At 47.0% G+C, this 20,731-nt stretch overlaps 1 protein-coding gene and 1 non-coding gene across 2 annotated transcripts in view; both read left to right on the forward strand.

Annotated features, from left to right (window-relative positions):
- Nucleotides 1-18,076, forward strand: part of CACNG3 (calcium voltage-gated channel auxiliary subunit gamma 3) — a 98,374-nt gene extending 80,298 nt beyond the window's left edge. The window contains exons 2-4 of the mRNA XM_005697611.3: nucleotides 4,275-4,358; nucleotides 11,030-11,170; nucleotides 17,005-18,076. Of these exons, the coding sequence (XP_005697668.1) occupies nucleotides 4,275-4,358; nucleotides 11,030-11,170; nucleotides 17,005-17,516 (737 nt within the window). The 3' untranslated portion in view covers nucleotides 17,517-18,076. The remainder of the gene's footprint in view (nucleotides 1-4,274; nucleotides 4,359-11,029; nucleotides 11,171-17,004) is intronic.
- Nucleotides 2,339-2,411, forward strand: TRNAG-CCC. The gene has a single exon. It is a non-coding gene; the product is annotated as a tRNA-Gly (tRNA).

The following is a 20,731-nucleotide window of genomic DNA, read 5'->3' on the forward strand; positions in this document are numbered from 1 at the left end:
AGCTTGGATTAAGTTCTCCAGCCCCAAGAAGGCCCATTTGTTTCCCATTTTTGCCCCCATCGCAGTTTGTACAGAGTCCGTGTCTCACTCTTTGTAACCTCATGGACTGTAACATACCAGGCTTCTCTGTCCATAGGATTCTTCAGGTGAGAATACTGGAGTGGGTTGCCATGCCCTCCTCTAGGGGATCTTCCCAACTCAGGGATCAAACCTACATCTCTTACGTCCCCCGCATCGGCAGGTGGCTTCTTTACCACCAGAGCCACCTGGGAAGCCTCCTTAGGCAAACAGTCAATAATTTCGGCTTTGCTGTCTCTACCACAACTTCTCAGCTCTGCCATTTTGGCACAAAAACCGTAAACAAACGGGCATGGCTGGGTTTCAATACGATTTTATTTACAGACTCCGAAAGTTGAATTTCGTCGTTTTTTTTCTCTTAATGTGTCATGAACAACATTCTTCTTTTGATTTTTCCAACCATCTACATATGCAAAAACCAGCCTCAGCTAGTAGGCTGTACAAAACTGGTGGTGTGATGCTTTAGACAACTTAAAATTCTTGACCGTTTCTCCAGGAGCCACTGGTGTTTGCTGGCTCTGTGTCCTAGTTTCAAGCTGCCTTAAGCCACCTTAGGTAAGGTGCATTTCACAAGCAGATGCAGGCATGTGTGTAGCTCTCTAGTCCCTTGTGGTTCTGACTGGTCTGATTCAGTAGTTTTCACATTTAATCTTCAGCTGAACTTTTCCTTCCTATGAAATCTCTTGTTGAGAATGTGAAATAGCTATTAATAGGTGGTCCTACAACCACGCTTCTTGCCCTGCCCAGTGGCCTCTGATGTAAATCCTGGAAAAAGCATGCTGCTGCTAAGTCGCTTCAGTCGTGACCGACTCTGTGCGACCCCATAGATGGCAGCCCACTATGCTCCTCCATCCCTGGGATTCTCTAGGCAAGAATACTGGAGTGGGTTGCCATTTCCTTCTCCAATGCATGAAAGTAAAAAGTGAAAGTGAAGTCGCTCAGTCGTGTCCCACTCCCAGCGACCCCATGGACTGCAGCCCACCAGGTTCCTCTGTCCATGGGATTTTCCAGGCAAGAGTACTGGAGTAGCATGCCATTGCCTTCTCCAATAGTGGATGGAAAAACCACCATCCTGTGGTCTGGTTTATAACAGTGGATGAACCATGAAATGGTCATAGAGCCATCTGGCAAAGGACTTTGCTTACGACTCTAAAATGTGTTGAAGACAGTGCAGTTCTGAGTAGTGATTATGACCTTGGCTTGGGAGTCTGAAAGACTTACATTTGAGTGTGTCACTTGTACCTGTGTCCTTGGGGAAATCGCCTGCTTTATAGATTTCCTCACCTGTGAAATAGGGCTCATAATACCAGGTGCCTCACCAGGCTGTCTTGAGTGCTAGAGAGGATAAAACCTGTAAAGCATTTAGAATGTTATCCAGCCAGGTGGAAGGCGGTGGGGCTTACAAACAAACAGGAATCTGTGGCTGAAAGTCTCAAATCCAAACAAGAAAAAGGAAGGCCTTTTCTCAATATCAGGGAAGGAGTTCTGAGTTTGTCCTTCTTCCAAGAATTTCTTTGAGTCTTCAAGCCTTCTCTCCAAGACTCCCCTTCTTGGTTCTGAGTCCCTTCTCTACCTGGTAAGTGGAGAATCAGAACCGAGAGAATGGGCTCATATCGCATGGCATTTTCTGTGAAATGCCTCTGGTTTGGGGCATACTTGTAGTGTGGGTTAAATACACAGCACTTCTCAAGACAAGGAAGCAACCTAAATGTCCATCAGCAGAGGAACGGATAAAGAGGATGTGGTACGTATACACATTGGGACGCTACTTAGCCATTTAGGATGAAATAATGCTGTTTGCAGTAACACGGATGAACCTAGAGATTATCATAGTCAGTGAAGTAAGTCAGAAAGAGAAAGGCAAATACCATATGATACTACTTATATGTGGAACCTGAAATATAACGTAAATGAATCTCCACAAAGCAGAAATGGATGCACAGAATAGACTTGCGGTTGCCCAGGGTCAGGGCCAGGGGAGAGGTAGGAAGAGGGATGGATTGGGAGTTTGGGATTAGCAGATGCGAACTGTGACATATACGATGGATAAGCAACAAGGTCCTACTGTATAGCAAAGGGACCTATATTTAATATTCTGTAATAAGACATCAGGGGAAAAAATATGAAAATTATATATATATATATATATATATACACGTATAACTGAATAATTTTGGTGAACAGCAGAAACTAACAGAACACTGTAAATCAACTACACTTCAATAAAGCAAAACTTTAAGAATATACATGGCACGGGACTTCCCTGGTGGTCCAGTGGCTAAGACTCTGTGCTCCCAATGCAGGGGGCCCAGGTTCGATCCCTGGTCGGGGAACTAGATCCTGCATGCCACAGCTAAGATCCTGTGGGGCCAAATAAATAAATAAAATGTTTTTTTTTAATGCATAGCGCTCCTATTATTATCAAATAATGATAGACATAGTGTAAAGGTAAAGCCAAATGCGAATATTGACTCTTCCCTTCTCCAGCTGTGACAACCCTCTCTCCTCTGCAATCCTGCATTGGCTCATCATCGCATGTCAGTGTGAATAGTCCCTCTCTCCTAGGGTGGTGGATGAGAGTAAATGAGAAGAATGTAGTTTTCAGCTCTATGCCTTGCCCGCTGGAAGCACTTCAAAGGCGCTAGCCATTATAATGATGCGCCTAGAGCTTTGCAAAAATTATCTTACTTCATATATGATCTTATTTAATTCTTACAGTAACTACTCTGAAAATATAAGCCCAGCTGTGTGTGAATGTAAGCCTTGTCTGTGGTCCTCGACACCACCTGGCCCCTCACCTCCGCGGCATCTCTACGGGCAGAGACAAGAACAATAGGCATAATTTCACGCTCTGTTGTGGTGAGAGGTTCTGAATTGTTTGTCATTTATGAGAACTGGCAGAGCCATTAACTGCCCTGGGAGACTGGCTAATTGGCTAGTTAACAAACACCCACAACGATTATCAAACACCCGCAATGAGTTAACTCAGGCTGATGGCGAAGGAAGAAAAGGAAAGAGAAGGCTGACAGTCATTTCCCCAGGATATACCACGCAATTCGGTCCTCCTGAAGGAGTAAGCCACACAGCAGAGCCCAGCAAGCTGTGGTTCCAGGCAAGGGGATCATCAAAAGGGGCTATCCTATGTTATCTATCAGGGAGAGTGGGTTACTCCGAATCCGTGCCTGGAATCCACACTGAGGAGTCAGCAGACCTTGACTGTGTTCTGGCTCACCATTTATGCATTTGAGCGCAAGCACAGTTTTGTTTTGTTTTGTTTTTTAATTGGAAGATTATTGCTTTACAATGTTGTGCTGGTTTCTGCCATACAACAACTCGAATCAGTCATAACTATATATTAATATATATCCCTTCCCTCACGAGCCTCTCTCCCACTCCCCGCAAAAATATTTATTTGGCTCCTTGGGGCTTTGTTGCAGCATGAGGGGGTCTTAGTTCCCCTGACCAGGGATCAAACCCAAGTCTTCTGCATTGCAAGGTGGATCCTTACCCGCTGGACCACCAGGGAAGTCCCTAAGCACAATGCTACTGGCCAGTTGTTTCATCTGTAAAATGGGATGGTAAGTTTTTATATATAAATATATATATACACACATATATGCCTACCCACTGTGTTTCCCCTGGTGGCTCAGCAGTAAAGAATCTACCTACAATGCAGGAGCCACAGGAGACACATGCTCGATCCCTGGGTTGGGAAGATCGCCTGGAGGAGGAAATGGCAACCCACTTCAGTATTCTTGCCTGGAGAATCCCATGGACAGAGGAGCCTGGCGGGCTACAGTCCATGGGATTGCAAAGAGTTGGACACAATGAAGCAACTTAGAATGCACATGCACACACACACATGTGTATTCCACTTTCTTTTCCCCTTTCCCTTCATTGACTGGGAAAAAATAGCAGCTCTCATGATGAGCGCTTATGCTTCCTAGCTCTTTGCCCTTCTAAATAGATCCCAGGATCATGCAAAATCTAAGCAGAAAGTTTCTGTTTCCAGCTTTATTTATTTTTTTCCTCTACTAATCTCCTTTTTGTGCCCCAAGCAAGATGCTGATTGACCCACCAAGGCAGAACCCACAAGTCTGAAGGATCTTCACTGTGGGAGAGAAGAAGCCCCAGGCTGGGCCCAGGTGCTCTTTCTGCCCCCCTCCCCCGACTCAGGGCCACACTTGTTTCCACAGGGACTTTCCGAGGCGTGTGCAAGAAAATTGATCACTTCCCCGAAGATGCTGACTACGAACAGGATACAGCTGAGTATCTCCTGCGTAAGTTTCCCTGACTTCCAGGGTCCCCCTGGCGGGAGGGTGGTGAGGAGGGGTGCCCTGCAGTCACCCAGCTGCCTCTGAGTTTGAGGCTCCCAATACCTAGCCTCAGAAAAGGATATGTGCAATGAAGCTTCAGGAAAATCTTTGCTATTAGACAGAGACATTCAGGCAGTTCTGATATCTGAGTCTCCTTCATTTCCATGAACTAGAAACAGGAAAAGAAAAAAAAAGAAAGGTGAATCAAACCTCAAAGTTCTTTTTAGTCCACTTACAAGAAAATCTAAGGGTTTTCTTCAACTTGAATACAAGTTTTCGCTTGCCCCAGAGGGTGGATTTGAGGTGCTAATGGGCAAAGTGCTAATGGGTGAGGTGCTAATGGATGAAGTGCTAATGGGCGACGTCCTAAAGGGCAAGGCCTGGGAGAATAAATGTAAACCAAGGTTCACCCTTCTTCCGTTTCAACAGCACTGGGGCAGGGCCAGTGTCTCCCCGGTAGACTGTCCCAAAGTCAGTGGCCCTGATATGATGTGAACTGTCATGAACACAGAATGCAGGAGACAGTAGGGTATGCTGAGCAAGGGCTCTGGATTCTGTTAACCAGGGCTTTTATTCCACTACACCCTACTAGCTGGGTTAGATCTGGACCAAGTTGCTTTGCCTCTCATTGTAAGACCAAACACTATAGAACTCTTAGAGGAAAACAGAGGCAGGACACTCTTTGCCATAAATCGCAGCAAGATCTTTTTTGACCACCTTCTAGAATAATGAAAATAAGAATAAACAAATGGGACCTACTTAAACTTAAAAGCTTTTGCACAGTAAAGGAAACCATAAACAAAACAAAAAGACCGTCCTCAGAGTGTGAGAAAATATTTGCAAACAGAGCAATTGACAAGGAATTAATCTCCAAAACATACAAAGAGCTCATGTAGCTCAATATCACAAAACAAAAACAAATGACACAATCAAAAAATGGGTGGAAGACCTAAAATAAACCTCTCTCTAAAGAAGACACACAGATAGCCAACCAACACACGAAAAGATGCTCAACATCACTAATAATTAGAGAAATGCAAATCAAAACTACATCATCAAAAAGTCTCTCACCTTTCTTTATAGTCAGGAATGAAGACTATAACGTCATCTATTTAACAGGGTCGCAAAAATTAAATAAGCTGATGCACATTACACGCCACCTGAAACCATACGTGTTGGCTCTTTTTTGTGGCATGGGATGAACAACAGCCAAGGGCCTGACATTGATCCTGGCACAGAGAGAATTGGAAACAATGTAATTTAAATAGAATTTCTTCAACAGGGAGCCTGAGTTTCCTCAAAAGGAAAATCTTAAGGCACTGACTAATTTACTATTAGAGAGTGTTAAATGTAACATTTTTTGAAAAACTACTACAGTAATATCAATAAAAACTTCAAGAAATTGTGGTATTCTGATTATGCCTGTAACTCATAACTCAAGCGGAGTGTTTTACAATTAAAATCAGTTTTCACTCTACTCATGCTTGCTAGTCCGCAGAGGGGCTGTGGGTATTCATATGAGCCTTTAATCACATAACAATACAAGTGGTGCTGGGGGATCAGTTTGAAAGAAACAGACACTTCTAAGCTAAATTTTAAAACATAAACATATTATTTCTCTTTTTTCAGCTACTTGGATTTGTCCAATGCTGCCTAGGGTTTATATGAGCAGCTCAAAAAGAACTGATGTGGGAATAGAAGCCACATTTAGAGAGGGAGCTTGACCACAGTCTGGGGGATGACATAGATTATTATTACTTGGACTTCCTCAAAAAAGGATTATTCTAAAGCCATCACAAGTGGGGTTTTACCAGAGTGCCTAAGTTTTTACTTTTCTTCCCTACTTTGATGTTTGCCCTGCTGGGGATGAAACAGAACTGTGAGTTCTATTTCATAACTTGCAAAACTGATTTTAAATTCTTCCAAGAGATGTACCTCTTTTCCAACAAAATATATATCTCCCCTCTTGGAAGGTGAAGGTCCTCACCATCAGCCACCAAACCAGGTTAAGGAGGGACCGTCCCAAGCACATGAATTTCCTGCTGGAATTTTGGAACCCCTGACCCAGTCACGTGGAGCCAGGGTCCCGTTCCTGCAGGGGTCTCCAGCCCGTACAGTCCACATGCTGCTAGCTCCTGCTGCGACCACACCCCAGGAGGATGGGATTCCGCACACCGATTTGCTTTTTCTTCTTTCTTATATGTGGTTGGGGAGGTTACAGCTTAAACCTACAGCAGAAGGTTTAATCGTCCACAGGTCCTGTTGACTTGAGCACTGGTCCCCAGCCTTTTTGGCTCCAGGGACTGGTTTCATGGAAGACAATTTTTCCATGGGCAGCAGAGGTGGGGGTGGAGGGGATGGAAGATTCAAGCACAGTAGGGTTCCAGCTCCTATGAGAGTCTAATGACACTGATCTGACAGGAGGTGGAGTTTAGGCAGTAACATGAGTGATGGGGAGCGGCAGTAAATACAGATGAAGCTTTACCCACTGGCCCGCCGCTCACCTCCTGCTGCGCAGCCTGGTTCTTAACAGACCACAGATGGGAAGCGGTCCAGGGCCTGAAGGTTGGGGATCCCTGGACTAGAGAAATCCCTAACATAGCACTGGACCTGGCCAAGCCCTGCTCAGACACCGAAGGTGAAATTACCCTGCAACAAGCTTCCCTCCCCACTCCTAGGACCACAGCTTAGCCCCATTTAGATTAGGAAGGAGAAACAGGGAAAGAAGACAGTAAGACCTCTTTAATTGTCCGGAAGCCAGACAAAAACCTTCTTGTTCATCTAGATAAACCAAATCCAAGGTTGGGAATTCCCTGGCGGTTCATTGGTTAGGACTTGGTGCTTTCACTGTTGAAGCTGGAGTTTGATCCCTGGTGAGGGAACTAAGATCCCACAGGCCATGCATCACAACCAAAAAAAAAAAAAAGAATGAATCGAGGGTAGACTCCACCTGACTTAGGAGAAAGTGGCGGCAGAGCACAGCCTGTGTGAGGCTGGCACCTGTAGCCAAGAGTCTTTAGAACCTGCTCTGATCCCACCCGTGGGGCAGAGATGGGATCTGGCCACCGCCTGGTTTCCAGATGGTTCCCACACTACATAGGAAGCAACCACGTTCCCACGTCACACAGCCACACATTGCAAATACACACAACCAACGCAATTCAGTAGCTTCCAACGTTCAGATCATCTCCTTCGGGCATAATCACACTGTAATCATACTTTGAAATTTTTTTTAAAAGATTGTTTTTAAGGTGCTCTCCTTTAATCAGTTGAATTCATCACATTGAATATTCCAGCAATTCCCATCGAGGACACAATGCAAACGATTGCTTCAGAGATCTGTGCAAGAGTTCCTAACAAGTCCTTGATATCACTGGGGGTAGAACCACTCCTAATATTTGTGGGGCCCAGGGCCAAGGTTCATATGGAAACTCATAGGCTGTATGGGTAAATATTTAGATGCTATAAATAAGCTATGCCCACCAAAGACCCGAGAGCTTACTTCCCAGGATACCTCTTGACATGGGCACTAGAGGAACCAGGGGGCCTGCCCTGCCTCCTGCAAGCCTGTGTGGGACCCCAGATGTGCAGGGCAAGACAGGCCTAGGCCAGGACTCCTGGACAGTGACTGACTGGCCTGAAGCCAGGATGGGGACTGAGCTAATCACCCTCCCAGGGGTCAGGACAGCCAGGACCCCTCCCTTCATGCTTCAGGTCTCCTATCGAGGTTTCTAGTTAGTTTGAAGCCCCTCCCAAAACTTTCCCATCACAACGGGGACAGTTACTGGGATCCTGGTGTGCCCAGACGCCAACACTGAGTGACTTGGGGTGGTCATCCCTAAACAAAAGCTAGAATTTTTTTCATTTTCTTCTTTTCATGAAGAGAATCTCACCCCAGTTCTCCTCCATCAGCCCTCCCAGGCAGATCCCAAATCAGCTACCAAACTTGCAGAAAACTTTTTCCGTGAAAAAGACAAAACAACAGCAACAAGAAAAGCAGAGCCCAGCCCTGTGCATTTGGAGCGTGAGTACCGCCACGCTGTAGCAATAGGAAGGGCTGCAGCTGAATCCCGGAGAGGCAATGGCACCCCACTCCAGTACTCTTGCCTGGAAAATCCCATGGACGGAGGAGCCTGGTAGGCTGCAGTCCATGGGGTAACTGGGAGTTGGACACGACTCAGTGACTTCACTTTCACTTTTCACTTTCATGCATTGGAGAAGGAAATGGCAACCCACTCCAGTGTTCTTGCCTGGAGAATCCCAGGGATGGGGGAGCCTGGTGGGCTGCCATCTATGGGGTCGCACATGACTGAAGTGACTTAGCAGCAGCAGCAGCAGCTGAATCTGTGAGAAAACCCACAGGGCCGTGAAGTTCCGAACACTGAGCTTGACCTTCAACGCCAAAAATGCACTGACCACCTTTTCCCGCTGCCCTATTGCTCCTGCACACACGCCATGATTGTAAAGATCCTACCGTCTGCTCAGCCGCTAAGCACCAGGCCCTCGAGTCATTGTCAACACCTCTTTCTCTCACATCCCACTGCCAGATCTTTAGGATTTACCTTTTAAATACATCCTGAGTCTCTCACCACCCATCTACAACCGAGTCCATGCCACGGTCAGCTCAAGTCTGGGTTCTTACAGCCGTTGCAGCCCCACCAGCCCCACCCTTCAAGGGCCCACACCTGGGTCCATGCTCTCTGCTCTCACAATCTTGAAGTCTTCTTTTTTTATATATGCCTTTGACAGTCACCTTTATTTCATTTTTTCTTCCAGTTTTATTGATATATAACATATAACAGTGCTGTATAGATTTAAGGTGTACAGCATCATGGTTTGACTTACATACATCATGAAATGATGACCGCAGTATGTTTAGTGAACATCCACCATCTCATATAGACGCAAAATTAAAGAAGCAGAAAAAATTTGTTTCCTTGTGATGAGAACTCTCAGGAGTTACTCTCTTTTTATGTATAATGTCCAGCTGTGTTAATTTTATTTACCATGCTGCACATTAAATCCCTAGTACTTATTTTTCTTATAACCTGGAAGTCTGTACCTTTTGACCACCTTCATTTCATCCCCCCTCCCTCTAGTCCCCGCCTCTAGTAACCACGAATCTGGTCTCTTTTTCTGAGTTTGTTTTTGAAGTAGATCTGACCTACAATTGGGGCTTCCCTGGTAGCTCAGCTGGTTAAGAACCTGCCTGCAATGCGGGAGACTCCAGTTAGATCCCTGCTTCAGGAAGATCTGCTGGAGAAGGGAAAGGCTACCCACTCCAGGATTCTGGCCTGGAGAACTCTGTGGACTGGGGTCCATGGGGTCACAAAGAGCTGGACATGACTGAATGATTTTCACTTTCACTTTCTGACCTACAACATGATGTTGGTTCCTGTTACACAACAAAATGATTTGATATTTTCAAAATGATCGCCATGATAAGTCTAGTCACCGTGCCATCTTGAAATTCTTAATAATTTTAGAACAAGAGGCCTTGCATTTTCATCCTGCATAGAGCCCTAGCAATTGGGTAATAGCTCCTACCTGTCATCTCTGTTACAATGTAAGCCCCGTAAGGGTGGGACCTTGGCTCTTTTGTACCTCAATGAAGGCAGAATTTATCCAACTGATATTCTGGCCCAAGTAGTCCAGGAAATACTCTAATAGTGGTTGGGTAAATACTGGGATCCCCACCTGAAGGCCCCTTCCCCCAAAACCTTAGGGCCTCTCTGTGATCCAGCAACAAGAGTTAACACACTTGTTTCAAAGACTTGCCCTGGGCCTCAGCTAGCATCCCTTTTTTCCCCTTTGAAGGGCCATGCCTGTATCCCTTGGGGAGGTTAAACATTTGTGCCAGTATGCCAGGACCCAGCAGAGCCCCTGGCATTTTGTAGGTGCCCAAGAAGCCTTGATGAATGATTAACTAAATTCATGTGTGTATCCAATGGCTAAATAGATATTGCATGGTCATTGACAGACTCAGTACTAAATGAATGTTTGTGTGTTTTGGGAAAGACAGCTTGTGATCTAATGGGAATCCCAGGATGCCCCACCAGCTACCTACATTGCACGACCCAGGGCAAAATGAAAATCTGGGGTTTCTGGTTCAAAACGCAGGCCCAAAATGCTGTTTCCCTTCTTCTGCCTTCTCTCTCTCCCCCTGTCATGGTGTCTTTTACTTGCTATGTAATGTCACACTCCCTCAGGCATAAGGACCCTCAAGGGTGCCCAGGGCTTGCACTCAATCCTGATTCTCCCTGTGTCCATGCCCAGGAGCCAAGGGTGGCAGCGGTCACTGGTTGGGGTCGGGGAGGGGCAGCTAGGAATCACCGCAAGGAGAACGGGAGGTAGCAATGTGGTGGGGCATGGGATGCCACCTGAGTCGAGGTTCAAAGCCCATGGCGCATGCTCCATTGGCCCATCAGACTTATTTGAAAAACACATTCAAAGATAAAGTTATTATGCATTTCAGGATGATGACTACAGACCGTTAACCCCAAGCCCAGGGTGTTAGATGTAGACTCTCTCCTCCTGCTCACGTGCTGTCCTCCAACCAGTCACCCCCATATCTGTGGAGCAGGATCCCAGGGCTGGCTGGGTGCAGGCAGAACCCTCTCTCCTTCTCTCCACAGGGGCTGTGAGGGCCTCCAGCGTCTTCCCCATCCTCAGCGTCACGCTGCTCTTCTTCGGCGGGCTCTGCGTGGCAGCCAGCGAGTTCCACCGCAGCAGACACAACGTCATCCTCAGCGCGGGGATCTTTTTTGTCTCTGCAGGTGAGCATCTTCGCCTCCGGCCGGAGAGCATCACAGACACCAAACCCGAGCCAGGGCCAGAAGGACAAAGCCATGCTATTCAGGGTTCCCTCCAGGGAAGGAGCAAGAAAATGTTCGACCTGTGTGTTAAGAATGAGAACCAAAGGCTTTAATAAGAACCAAAGATGCTGACAATCTAGCTGGAGAGTGGATGGAGTGAAGATGAGGAGGAGATGGGGTACTTAGGTCGGCTCAGAGACGGGAGAATGATTAATAAGAGTGTGCCTGTGTATGTCTGCTCAGGGTGGGCAGGGAGCATGTACGGTGTGTGTAAGGTGTGATCTGAGAGATGAGTCCAGTGTATTTTAAAGGGGTCCAACTTCTGGATACGATCATACACTATTTCTGGCCCCGTGAGACCTGGGTTTACTGGTGAACTATTGGTCACAGCTCTTCAAGCACTCAAATCCTCAGGCTGTCCAGAGCATCTCTGGGAACAACAGAAAACTCAGCAGCCTCAGATGCCCTCAGGGAAGATCTTATCAATAGCAGCCCTGACCGGAAGGTGGCAGAGGGTGGTAAGGAGGATGAGCAATCTCGAGAAGGGTTCCTGTTTCTGCCTCCTCTCTCCTACTTTATCTCCATCCCTCCTCCACCCTCTCATTTCCCTCCCTTTTGGGTTTCCATGCCTTCATTGCTTTGCAGTCTCTTCGCACCTCACCCTTCAGTCAGTGCCAATGAATGAAATGCTTTAGAGGTGAACAGAGGGAAGAGAGCTTGACTCTTTGATGATGGCCTCCAAACTTTGACCCATAATGGCAGAATATTTACTGGGGTAGAAACAGAGGGGCAAAAAAAATAAAAATAAAAAAGAAAGAAACAGAGGGGCAGCTTCCCAGGTGGTGATAGTGCTAAAGAATCTGCCCGCCAATGCAGGAGATGCGAGAGATGGGGGTTTCTATCCCTGGGTGGGGAAGATCCCCTGGAGGAGGAAATGGCAACCCACTCCAGTATTCTTGCCTGGGAAATCCCGTGGACAGAGGAGCCTGGCAGGCTACAGCCTATGGAGTTGCAAAAGAGACAGACGTGACTTAGCAACGAAACAACCACCACAAAAAAAAAATAGCTTACCTGCCTGGATTTGAATTTTGGCTAAACTTATGGGGCCCTGGAAATGTTACCAACTCCCTGTGACTTGATTTCCTCAACTGTAAAATGAGGGGAAGGGGAAGTACCAGTATTTATTTCATAGGGTTGTTGGAAGGAGGTTGGACGTAAAAGCACAATATTATTTTCTAGCAAGGTAAAAGCAACACAGTAGTTCTGAAGTTGGAAGCCCAGCCCCCTCTAGGATCTTTCTCAGTTTCCTCCCTACTCTTTTCCCTTCTCGGAAATGGGGAAGGTGGACGGAATCCAGGGCTGAGTGTCTGGGAACCAACTCGAGCCACAGACCATCTTGTCAGGAGAATAAGATCAGCCTATGATCTTATTAAAGGTGACACTCTGCGTGGACAGACGCTAACAGCTGGCAAACCCAGGGACTTGCATCGCTTTGAGGCACATTCTAGTTGTTGAGGGCCCCTCCAGACCTCCCGGTCTCTGACTGACACAGAGGATGCTGTGTTGTGCTGACATGAGGGTTTCCTAAACAGGAGAAGATCATTATTTTGTCCCCCAAGGGGACTGTGAAGGGAGAGTGTGTCACCAGCAAACGTCTTGTTACAAGGGGTGTTGTGAGAGACAGCAGGTAGAGTAGACACACGAGAACCGGGGAACACAGGAGCAGCAACAAGGCCCTGAGGGGGAGCCAGAAGCTGGGGGTCTAATCCTAGCTATCCCCCCACCACTGACCTCCCTGAGGACCCTAAAAAGCCTCAGTTTTTCCACCTACAAAATGAAAGTAGGATTCAGCACTCCCTAAGGCTCTTTTTGCTCAGTTATTATAAGGTGATTTCTGGCAAGCAGTCAACAACCCTTTATTGAGTACCTACTATGCGCCAGAGACTGGGCATTATACTCAAGACCGTGGGCTCTGAAGTCAGGCTGCCTGGGGCAAATCGTGGCTCTACCACTTCCTTGTGCAGTAACCGCAGGCAAGTCTCTTACCCAATCAGTGCCTCCGTTTCCTCATCTGAAAAACGGGGTAATAATGGCTCTACCTCAAAAAAAATAATAATAATAATGGCTCTACCTCTTAAGCCTGCTCAGAGGATTAGATAGTTGGTATATGGAAAATGCCTAGAACTGCATCTAGCTGGCAGTAACTGTGGGATGCATAGTGCGTGCTAAGTCACTACAGTCATGTCCAACTCTGTGACCGCTTGGACTGTAGCCCGCCAGGCTCCTCTGTCCTTGGGATTCTCCAGGCCACAATACTGGAGTGGGTCACCATGTCCTTCTCCAGGAGGTCTTCCCAACCCAGGGATAAACCTGCATCTCTTATGTCTCCTGCATTGGCAGGTGGGTTCTTTACCACTAACTCCACCTAGGATGCATAATAGCTGGTATTATATATGTTGTACCATTTAATTCTCGTGTTGATTCAATTCAACAAATATGCACTGTGCTCTTGCTTTGGGTCAGGCTCTGGGCAAGGAGATAAGACCATAGCAGTGACCAAACCTAGCTAGATCTGAGCTCAGGGAACAAGAGACAATCTTGGGTTCAAACCCCACCTTTGCCATTTCCCGGGACTTCCCAGGTGGTAAAGAACGCACCTGTCCATGGAGGAGATTTAAGAGACACCAGCTCACTCCCTGGGTCAGGAAGATCTCCTGGAGGAGGGCATGGCAACCCACTCCAGTATTTCTGCCTGGAGAATCCCATAGACAGAGGAGCCCGGTGGGTTACAGTCCATGGGGTTGCAAAGAGTCAGACATGACTGAAGCAGCTTAGCAGAAGCACACAGGCCATTTCCCAGCTGTGTTGACTTAGGGAAGTTATTTTCTCTGTGTCCCAGTTTCCTCATCTGTAAAAAAAAAGGTTTTTTGTTTTTTTGTTTTTTTAAAGCAGGACTGTTGCAATGATTAATTGAGACCATGCACGTAAAGACTTTGCACAGTGCCTGGCATATCATCAGTGTCCTAGAAACAAGTGGCAACTCACTCGGCTTGTCACCTCCTTTAACCTGCGCTGATATCCGAGTATCTCTTTGAGCTTCTTTTTTTTTTTTTTCAGCAAGACTTCTTTCCGGGGCTTCTCAAACTTTGCCACCAAAATTTCCCTGCAGGCAAAGGAGAGTGAAAAATGTGACCCTGGGGAGTCAGGGGGCATCACCAGAAGCTGCCTTCCATGAGCTGAAATGTCTTTGAAGTCTGTCTCCCATTTATACTTAAAAATTCATGTGAATTCTGCTCTCTTCTCCTTATTATATCCATGTTCATTTTAATATAAAAGAATGTGTCTTCCCTACTCATCTTCAAGCCAAACTGACACTCTAGAAACAGGAGCCGGTTTTTTTCACCCTGTGGTTTTCTGCAGCTTGACACAGGGCTGGCCGTGTCAACTCCCATATGATGAAATAGCTCCGTGATTAGAACCCGCTGCCTACCTGCTGAGTGCCTGTGCTGGGTAAAGCCAAGAGGAGACAGGGAGGAAGCAGACCCTGGCCCTGCTTTCTAGGGGAGAGTCCTAGATGGAGTGGCCAGAGAATCACATTCAAAACATGAATCCCTTTAATGCTTAAGCACCAGTCAGTCAGAACGGCAGCACTGGAGTAGAATGGAGTGGCCCTGGCTATGCCAAGCTTTCACCCTTTGTACAGATGAACCTATTTGCAGGGGAGAAGTAGCGATGCAGAGGTAGGGAGTGGACGTGCGGATCTGAGGTGGGGGGATGAATTGGGAAATCGGGACTGACATATGTGTACTGCCATGCGTGAAACAGATAGCTAGCAGGAACCTCCTGTAGGTTCCTACTAGCTCAGTTCGGTGCTCGGTGGTGACCTAGATGGGTGGTAGGGATAGAGGGTGGAGAGGTCCAAGAGGGAGGGGATATATGTATGCCTATAGGTGATTCATGTTATACAGCAGAAACTAACACAACATTGTAAAGCAACTATGTTGCTCAGTCGCTCAGTCACGTCTGACTCTTTGCAACTCCATAGACTATAGTCTGCCAGGCTCCTCTGTCCATGGAATTTTCCAGGCAGAAATACTGGAGTGGGTTGCCACTTCCTACACCAGGGGATCAAACCCACATCTCTTGGGTCTCCTGCATTGGCAGGCAGATTCTTTACCACTAGTGGGAAGTTCCAAAGCAACTATACCCCAATTAAAAAGAACAACAACAAACAAACAAACAAAAACCAACACTTTAATTCTTTTGTTGCTGGACTCTGGAGAAATCTTGAGGATCCCCAGGAAGAGTATGAGGTGTTCAATGGCGGGGATACTCAGCAGGCCAGTGGAGATGGTTATTTACCAACTAGTACTGGGAACTGTGGGCTTCCCAGGTGGCACTAGTGGTAAAGAAGCAGCCTGCCAATTCAGGCGACGTAAGAGACCTGGGTTGGATCCCTAGGTCCGGAAGATCCCCTGGAGGATGGCACAGCAACCCACTCCAGTATTCTTGCCTGGAGAATCCCATGGGCAGAGGAGCTTTGTGGGCTACGGTCCATAGGGTTACAAAGAGTCGGACACGACTGAAGTGACTTGGCACGTATGCCCTGGGAACTGTAACAAGGGGCAACTTCCATTTAGAGGCAGCCTGGGTTTGTAGGCTAGGAGACTCCAGCTGATGTACAAGCCTCCCTGAGTCATTAGTGGTATAAGTCTCGGATGAGGCCCCTAAAGCAAAGAGACACAAAAAGATATCGTCAGCTTTGGACAGTCATGTGAGAGAAGCAGCCACAGACCCTCAGGTTTTCATTCCTTCTTCCTGCTCCCTAGAGAATCAATTTCTCTCCAAGCGACTGGGCAGCTCTTTCCAAAACTATTCTATTGGCACCTGGGGACACCAAGTCTGCAGACCTTGCCTACTGGGGACAACAGCTTCACATTCCCCAATTCCTGATGTTTGAACAATAGCTAATTTAAAACATAATTGTATCCCCCGTGCAGATAAAAAGATATAGTTAGTTACTGTCCCTTACCCATGGGTCATTCTTTCTCCAGGCTTCATTCCAGACCCAGAAATACCCACTGGGCAGCCATATCTGGACTCTCAATAAGCACTTCTAACCCCATTCTTCTTCTGTAAGCCTCCTCTCTCTGCTGCCTCTTATTGAGGCTCAAGATGCCATCAACTTTCCCACCATCCAGGCAAGACCGCTACTATAAGTTATTCTCAACTCTGGTGGCAATAGCCTTTCATTTCCTGGTGAGCCAGGAGCTGCTCAGGACCTGCTCAAACGTCACCTTGTCTTCAGGACGAAGTGGCTTAGTCATCCTCTCTTTTTGCTCCTGAACCATTTTATACGTGTCTCTGGTGGAGCCCTTACTGTATTTTGCTGTATTTACCTGTCAGTTTCTGCTACTAATGGTGACGAACTCAAGGGCAAGGATCTGTATCTTGTTCATTTCACCATCCTCATGGCTTAGTGCTGAAGACTAAGTTTTGATGGAATGAACTATTTCTAAGGGAAAATACATGCACTTTGATTTCTGCTGCACTTGCTGGAGGAGTAAGGTGTATTCTTTAGCTGAATGCTTCCCACCAGGGATGGATCAGCAGAATTTTTCATTTCCCGAGAGACAGACCCTGCAAGAAGAGTTCAGCAGCTGGATTTCCGGCCATAAATCCATTCTCCTCTCTCCCTGTCATCTCCACATTTTCAAAATAAATAGTTCAAGCCTAAAAGTGACCGTTACCTCTGTGGTTTATAAAGGTTGTATTTTTCTTTCCCCTTCTCTTAGGGTTAAGCAACATCATCGGCATCATAGTTTATATATCAGCCAATGCTGGAGACCCTGGGCAGCGTGACTCCAAAAAGAGCTACTCCTATGGCTGGTCCTTTTACTTCGGAGCCTTCTCTTTCATCATCGCGGAAATTGTGGGGGTCGTCGCTGTGCACATCTATATCGAAAAGCATCAGCAGTTACGTGCCAAATCCCACTCGGAGCTCCTGAAGAAATCGACCTTCGCTCGCCTTCCACCCTACAGGTATAGATTTCGGAGGCGGTCGAGTTCCCGCTCCACGGAACCCAGATCCCGAGACCTGTCCCCCATCAGCAAAGGCTTCCACACCATCCCTTCTACTGACATCTCAATGTTCACCCTGTCCCGGGACCCCTCAAAGATCACCATGGGGACTCTCCTCAACTCTGACCGGGACCACGCTTTTCTACAGTTCCACAACTCCACGCCCAAAGAGTTCAAAGAGTCGTTGCATAATAATCCGGCCAACAGGCGCACCACGCCCGTCTGAACTGACCTCGGCCCTCTGCCCTCCGCCCCAGCACAGCCCGAGGGGAAGTGGACAGAGGAGCCTCTGAGGTTGCATGGCATGGTCCTCGTGATGGTATTACTTTTTACAAAGAATGAAACCAAATGGACTCAGCCCTCTCCCACACTTCGCCCCTCCCTCTCCAGGTCCTAACCGGTCCATCCCTTCCCCCACTTTTCAAGCCAATCCCATGATGTCGTTTCTCTCTGTGTGTATCTGTGACGGATGTTTTCCTCTCTTCCTTCTTTACTGGAAGGACCTCCTCATTCTTCCCTCCTTGGAAGAGGACTTTACTCAAAGTCACGGGTGGTGGCTGGGTTGGGGGGTGTCGGGGTCTCCAAATCCCCAGGTGTGTGCACAGGTGTCCCCATTGTCCACTCATGCACATCCTCAGGCCACTTAACCGCCCAGGTGGCCCAGAGGGAGGCATTCACCTTTCCGTGTTAGAATAACATGACCAGAAATCAAAGATGTCAGAGCCCCGAAGCAGCTAATGTAATAAGCACTCATGTATTAAAGGTTTTGCCTTGTTGTAACTCACAGAGCTGGGGTGCTTTGTTTCTTCTGGGTAATTCCTGCACAAATTCACTGCCCTGCCCTCAAGCGGACTCATGTCCATGTTGAAAGCTGAGCTTTGCTCATCCACACTCCAATCACTAGGAAGGATCCTCCTTCCCCTCTTGAGGACAGCAAGGTGCTCTCACCAATGGCAGAGTCTGTAACCCTCGCCTGAATCCCCAGAAGCTACTGGGGGCAAACATGTGTTCAGAAATCTAGCTCTGGTGGTAGCCAGTAGCTCTAGGAACTGGGGAAAGTCCAACTGACCTTCAAGCCTCAGCCTTCTCATCTGTAAAATGGAGCATGGTACAGTATTCTCCTCGACAGAGTTGTGAGGCTTAAATAGGACATCTTGTGTAAAATGATTAGGTTCAGTTCAGTTGCTCAGTCGTGTCCGACTCTTTGCAACCCCATGAATCACAGCACACCAGGCCTCCCTGTCCATCACCAACTCCCGGAGTTCACCCAAACTCATGTCCATCGAGTCAGTAATGCCATCCAGCCATCTCATCCTCTGTCGTCCCCTTCTCCTCCTGCCCCCAATCCTTCCCAGCATCAGGGTCTTTTCCAATGAGTCAACTCTTCGCATCAGGTGGCCAAAGTATTGGAGTTTCAGCTTCAACATCAGTCTTTCCAGTGAACATCCAGGAATGATCTCCTTTAAGATGAACTGGTTGGATCTCCTTGCAGTCCAAGGGACTCTCAAGAGTCTTCTCCAACACCACAGTTCAAAAGCATCGATTCTTCAGCACTCAGCTTTCTTCACAGTCCAACTCTCACATCCATACATGACCGCTGGAAAAACCATAGCCTTGACTAGATGGACCTTTGTTGGCAAAGTAATGTCTCTGCTTTTCAATATGCTATCTAGGTCGGTCATAACTTTCCGTCCGAGGAGTAAGCGTCTTTTAAATTCATGGCTACAATCACCATCTACAGTGATTTTGGAGCCCCAAAAAACAAAGTCTGCCACTGTTTCCACTGTTTCCCCATCTATTTGCCATGAAGTGATAAGACCAGATGCCATGATCTTAGTTTTCTGAATGTTGAGCTTTAAGCCAACTTTTTCACTCTCCTCCTTCACTTTCATCAACAGGCTTTTTAGTTCCTCTTCACTTTCTGCCATAAGGGTGGTATCATCCACATATCTGAGGTTATTGATATTTCTCCCGCCAATCTTGATTCCAGCTTGTGCTTCTTCCAGCCCAGCATTTCTCATGATGTACTCTGCATAGAAGTTAAATGAGCAGGGTGACAATATACAGCCTTGACGTACTCCTTTTCCTATTTGGAACCAGTCTGTTGTTCCATGTCCAGTTCTAACTGTTGCTTCCTGACCTGCATACAGGTTTCTCAAGAGGCAGGTTAGGTGGTCTGGTATTCCCATCTCTCTCAGAATCTTCCACAGTTTATTGTGATCCATACAGTCAAAGGCTTTGGCATAGTCAATAAAGCAGAAATAGATGTTTTTCTGGAACTCTCTTGCTTTTTCGATGATCCAATGGATGTTGGCAATTTGATCTCTGGCTCCTCTACCTTCTCTAAAACCAGCTTGAACATCTGGAAGTTCACAGTTCACGTATTGCTGAAGCCTGGCTTGGAGAATTGTGAGCATTACTTTACTAGCGTGTGAGATGAGTGCAATTGTGCAGTAGTTTGAGCAGTCTTTGCATTGCCTTTCTTTGGGATTGGAATGAAAAGTGACCTTTTCCAGTCCTGTGGCCACTGCTGAGTTTTCCAAATTTGCTGGCATATTGAGTGCAGCACTTTCATAGCATCATCTTATGCTTTTTACCTTATGGATGACTTCTGGGTAGACTGACCTTTATCTGAGTTTGGGCTTCCATAGCAAATACTATAGATCAGGGTGCTTAACAGCAGACATTTATTTCCTAAAGTTATGGAGGCTGGGCAGTTCCAGATCAGGGTGACAGTAGATTCTGTTCTTGGTGAGGGCTCTCCTCCTAGCTTGAAGACAGCCACATTCTCACTGTGTCCTCACATGACAGAGCCACTAACTCCATCACAAGGGTCCACCCTCATTAAGGGTTTTCCCGATTTCTCAGTGGTAAAGAACATCTGCCTGCGATGAAGGAGATGTAGGAGGTGTGAGTTTGATCTTGGATCAGGAAGATCCCCTGGAGAGAACCCACTCCAGTATTCTTGCCTAGACAATCCCACAGACGGAGAAGCCTGATGGGCTGCAATCCATGGGGTGACAAAGGGTTGGGCATGACTGAGCATGCACACTTGAGCTTGAGCTTGATCCCTAATTACCTCCCAAATGCCTCTTCTCCAGATGTCATCATTTTGAAGCTTAGGGCTTCAGTGTGTGGATTTAGATGGTGGGGAGGGATCCCATTCAGTCCACAGCAAGCATGACTGCAGGAAGACAGATGCCAAATGGAAGCTAGTCTCTTTTGGGGGTAACGGTGTACTTTGCACAGTCTCTGAGGGGCTCAGGGGAGTGAAAGTGGAAGGACATTTGAATATTTTGAATACTGATACCAGAAAGCATGAGAGACAGATAGTCCCTGCCTGCAGTGACTCCTGGGGTGAGTGTGGCACACACCAACTCATCACGCCTCCACCCCACTTCCAGCTCCAGCCACTCAAGGGGGCAGAGTTATGGTCATAGG

The sequence above is a fragment of the Capra hircus genome, chromosome 25 (assembly GCF_001704415.2).
Source record: "Capra hircus breed San Clemente chromosome 25, ASM170441v1, whole genome shotgun sequence".
Taxonomy (NCBI): Eukaryota; Metazoa; Chordata; class Mammalia; order Artiodactyla; family Bovidae; genus Capra; species Capra hircus.